Source organism: Austrofundulus limnaeus, unplaced genomic scaffold (assembly GCF_001266775.1).
Source record: "Austrofundulus limnaeus strain Quisiro unplaced genomic scaffold, Austrofundulus_limnaeus-1.0 Scaffold1118, whole genome shotgun sequence".
NCBI lineage: Eukaryota > Metazoa > Chordata > Actinopteri > Cyprinodontiformes > Rivulidae > Austrofundulus > Austrofundulus limnaeus.
Genome location: NW_013953520.1, coordinates 37,975 through 42,580, shown reverse-complemented (window position 1 = coordinate 42,580; position 4,606 = coordinate 37,975). Strand labels below are relative to the sequence as shown.

General features: G+C 41.7%; 1 protein-coding gene across 1 annotated transcript in view; it reads left to right on the top strand.

Annotated features, from left to right (window-relative positions):
- The first annotated feature begins 103 nt into the window (after nt 1-103).
- Nucleotides 104-4,606, top strand: part of LOC106534211 (Fc receptor-like protein 2) — a 7,322-nt gene continuing 2,819 nt past the window's right edge. The window contains exons 1-4 of the mRNA XM_014030784.1: nt 104-319; nt 409-690; nt 3,758-4,024; nt 4,107-4,364. Of these exons, the coding sequence (XP_013886238.1) occupies nt 304-319; nt 409-690; nt 3,758-4,024; nt 4,107-4,364 (823 nt within the window). The 5' untranslated portion in view covers nt 104-303. The remainder of the gene's footprint in view (nt 320-408; nt 691-3,757; nt 4,025-4,106; nt 4,365-4,606) is intronic.

The following is a 4,606-nucleotide window of genomic DNA, read 5'->3' as shown; positions in this document are numbered from 1 at the left end:
TTTGCCTGAAACTCTCAGACTGAAGAAGTCTCTTGGAGAAGAGACGAAATGTTTCATTAAAGAAGAACCCGTCCAGAAGACCTATACAATTTTTTTCTTTTTGTTTTTTTTTTTAACCTGGATTACTGAGATGCATCAGGACATTATTATTTATGTTACTTGATTAAAGAATCCTAAAATCTGATCTGGCATGTTGCCACATGGGAACAATTTAAGCTGCCTCCTGGAATAAGGCTATCAGATGTGTGTGTTTGTGTAAAACAGTCTCTGTGTATTTCAGATGTGGCTTTTTTCAGTCTCCTCATGGCTGCATTTGAAGGTATGAGAACACACACCTCTCATACACACACAGAATACTTAAATAAACAAACAAAGCAAGGCTTTAAAGAATGATTACTGTTCCTACAGGGCCCATTGTGGATGTGTGGCCTTCACAATCAGAAGTCTACCTTGGAGAGTCTGTGTTTCTTCAGTGCAGACTAGAGTCTAATTTCAGTTCTGCATGGACCTACAGGTGGTACAGGAACAACACAAACACCACTCTGACCCTGAACCCCAGGCATTCAGTCTGTGGTGACAGCTACTCCATCACGGCTGTAACAAGTCAGGATGCAGGCAGCTACTGGTGCAGAGCAGAGCAGAGGGAGAGGAACATCACCACTGAGGTGGAAGTTCAGCTCAGAGTGTCAGGTGAGCTTCAGAATGACCTACACTACATATTAAACGTTAACACCAACCATTTACTCCTAAACATTACAAATATCTGTTCTGCTTCAGAGACATACACACACAGAACAGATTTTTTAATGTCCAAGCAGAATATGTAAAAAAAACCTTAATGTCCAATGTCATGTTTGAACACATTAATGGGTTAAATGTCATTGCTTTGGACTAGTGTAAGTTATTTTATGTAATTCATGGAGTCTAGTTTAGTTCATTTATATCAGAGTTAGTTATGGTGTTCCTCAGGGTTCTGAACTTGGACCCTGGGAGAAAAACAGAACATATGTAAAAGAAATACATCAAATATAACAACATTCCCACTGCTGTGTTGATGAAATTATTATTTATCTATGACGTCTAAGGAAGTCAATCAGATGGTAACAAGCTTGTCTTGAAGAAAAAAAATTGCAGTTTTTTAAATATGTTTTCAAATAAAACTGAAGTTCTGAGGTGATCCTGAAAAACTAATCTGAGTTTAAAAGAGATAACTCATCAGAAAACTGGTCTTCTCTTTAGATCTGACATTTCACAACATTTTTCACTGAGAGAAAACAGACATAATCAAAAACATCTTCTACCAGGCTAATGCTAAAACATACTAGGCCACACATTTGTCATGTCCATGCTGGGCTACTATAATACAGTTTCTGTAGTCCAACTAATACTGCAGTAATTCAGTTACAGTATCCATCTATTGATCCAACTTCTTCTGCTCATCCGGGGTCGGGTCATGGGGGCAGCAGCCTAAGCAGAGTGACCCAGTCTTCCTTTTCCCCATCCACTTGGGCCGCTCATCTGGGGGAACTCCAAGGCATTCCCAGGCCAGCTGAGAAACATAGTCCCTCCAGCGTGTCCTGGGTCTTCCTCTGGGTCTCCTCCCAGTGGGACATGCCCAGAACACCTCACCAGGGAGGTCTCCAGGAAGCATCCTAACCAGATGCCAGAGCCACCTCAACTGGCTCTTCTCGACGTGGAGGAGCAGCGGCTCTACTCTGAGTCCCTCCCAGATGCTCGAGATTCTCACCCTATCTCTAAGGGAGAGCCCAGACACCCTGCGGAGGAAACTCATTTCGGCCGCTTGTAACTTCGATCTTGTTCTTTTGGTCACTATGCAGAGCTCATGACCATAGATGAGGGTAGGAGCATAGATTAACTGGTAAATCGAGAGCTGAACAAAAAGCCCTAGTGTTATTTTAACACTTTCTGAGTACACTCACACCCACTGTTGGTGTTAATTCACAGTGTTGATTTCCTCAGTGTTGTCTCAACACTGGACAGTGTTAAATTAGCTCCGCCCACAGTTAAGTCTGACATAACACTTAACAGTGTAGCTATATAACACCATGCAGTGTTGAAAGAAGTTTTCTGAAAAGCCCCGCCCTCTTCCACCTCATGTCAGACAGACCAGCATTTACCCAGCATTCCTTGCTGAGAAATCTTGCAGAAATTATGTGTTTTCATGTTTATGACCATTAAAGAATTTCATGAGAGTAAAAATTAGTTGTTCTGGTTAGTTACCTTGTTCAGTTTTATCAAGTTGTTCAACTTTAAGTTTATGTTATTGGCCAAAAATTGACACTATGATTGAGAGGTATGTCCTGGTGTGTGAAGGTGACTCCATTATACTTTTCTACTCACCACTGAGCAGTGTTAATGTATCACTACAGAGTATGACATTAACTCTGAGTGTCAAATTTATACTCTCAAATTTATGGTGTATTGATACCTTGTGGTGTCTGTTAACATTTCTAACGTCACAATTTTCTTAGTTAATAATAATACACTGGTGGTACTTTCAACACTTTATTTTAACACTGTTGAATTGTTAAAATGACACCCAGTATTGTTGAATGTTTAACACTGGCTGGTGTTACTTTTAACACTATATTTTAACACTAACACTATTTTTATGTTAATGTGACACCAAGAGTTGTTGAATATTAAACACTGGTTGGTGTTAAATTAAMGAAAAAATGAGTGTTAAACTTTAACACTTTCACAAATGTTATTTTAACACCAGCGAGTGTCGACACATATAGACACTTTGTTGGTGTTGAAATTAACACTTGTGGGTGTTAAATTAACACTGGCATTTTTGCTGTGTAGAGAAAATGGTCATGGACTTCGATAAAGTAGACCATTGTTGCAGGCCCAATGTAGGGCAATGGGTAGAGCGCCGGACCAGAGAGCAGGAGAGCCAGGATTGAGACCAGGCATGGGCAGCGAGAAAACAGCAAGAAACCCCCACCCCGGACAAAAAAATTAATCAAAATATCTTTTGGTTATTTACAGATTCATTGTCATTGATATATTAATCCACTAGAGGGCACTGTCAGGACAGTCTGAAGCCATTATATGGGACTGATAACCTGCTAGAAGGCACAGTTGGGGCAGACTGAAGCCATTCTATGGGACTGATAACTGCTAATGACGTCCATTTAATGGACTGATAACATCAGAATCCACTGCCCTCACTGCTGGTGTCCACCAGAGGGTTTGAGGGTTGCCGCCACAAGAGGCTGTGCGTGTTGGACAGTGGTCGGAGGCGAGGACCTTGGCGGTCTGATCCTCGGCTACAGAAGCTGAAGAATGAGTCTGAGCTGGTCTGTGAGATTGAAATGTTCAGGGTAGACATAGTTGGACTCATATCGATGCACCCCTCCTCTAGCGGGGTCGGACACKCTTTCACTCTGGAGTTGCCCATGCTGAGAGGCGCCGAGCAGGAGTGAGCATATTTATTGCCCCCCATCTTGGTGCCTGTATGTTGGGTTTTACCCCGGTGAACTGGTAGCCTCCCTCTGCCAATGTGTGGGGAGACGAGCTCTGACTGTTGTTTGTGCTTATGTGCCTAACAACAGTTCAGATCACCCACCATTTTTGGGGTCCAGCTTACAGTATTTCAGCTAATACTACTACAGTTACAGTGGTTTAGGAAGTCCAGTTTTCATGTCAAACAACATAAACAACAGATTTATTTTTAAAAGATCACATTTTATTTTAACATTTAAGCATTTGTGCTTTCCCCTCCCCCCAGCTCTGCTCCACCCATCACTTGCTCTGACTCCCAGCAGCAGACAGGTGTTCAGTGGGGAGCGTGTCGCCGTGCAGTGTCCTGCCAGGACCAGGAACAACTCCTCCGGCTGGAAGCTGTGGCATTTCTCTCCTGAAGAGAAAAACAAAAGGCAGATGTGTGTAAACCACTCCAATGCTTGTGTTTTTGTTGCTGACCGTGCGAACAGCGGCTTGTACTGGTGTGAAGAAGCCGAAGGTCGCAGCCGTGCAATCAACATTACTGTAAGCTGTGAGTTTTTGTCTTCTAGCAAAGGTTATAAAAGCTGTAAAAATATGAGAAGATCAAAATGTTGAATATTTTTGACTCACAGATGGAAACATCATTTTAAAGACTCCAGCCTTTTCTGTCCATCACGGCGGTACAGTGGTGTTACACTGTCAGTACAGGACAGGCAACCAGAATGAAACTATCTTTTTTAAAAATGGAATAGCAATAAATACTTCAGAAACAACCTTAAATCTGACAATGGAGAAAGTGACACAGCAAGAAGAAGGTCTGTACAAGTGTGGGTCCCAGGACAGGAAGATGGAGAGCAAGGAGAGCTGGTTATCAGTGACGCTGGATGGAGGTCAGATGTTATTATTTTACTTCTTAAAGGGATCCAGGATTAGTTGTAACATTAGACTTTATTTGATAAACATTTTTTTTAACTGTAAAATAAAGACTAAAATATTGTTGGTTGTTTAGTTTTTATGATTTTTAAATATATGTTTTAACACGGACGGGGCCATTTTATTTCCACACAAAGCATTCTGGGTAAATGATGACGTGGATAGGTCCTCGGTGCGAGGCTGCTAGCGAGCTATATCC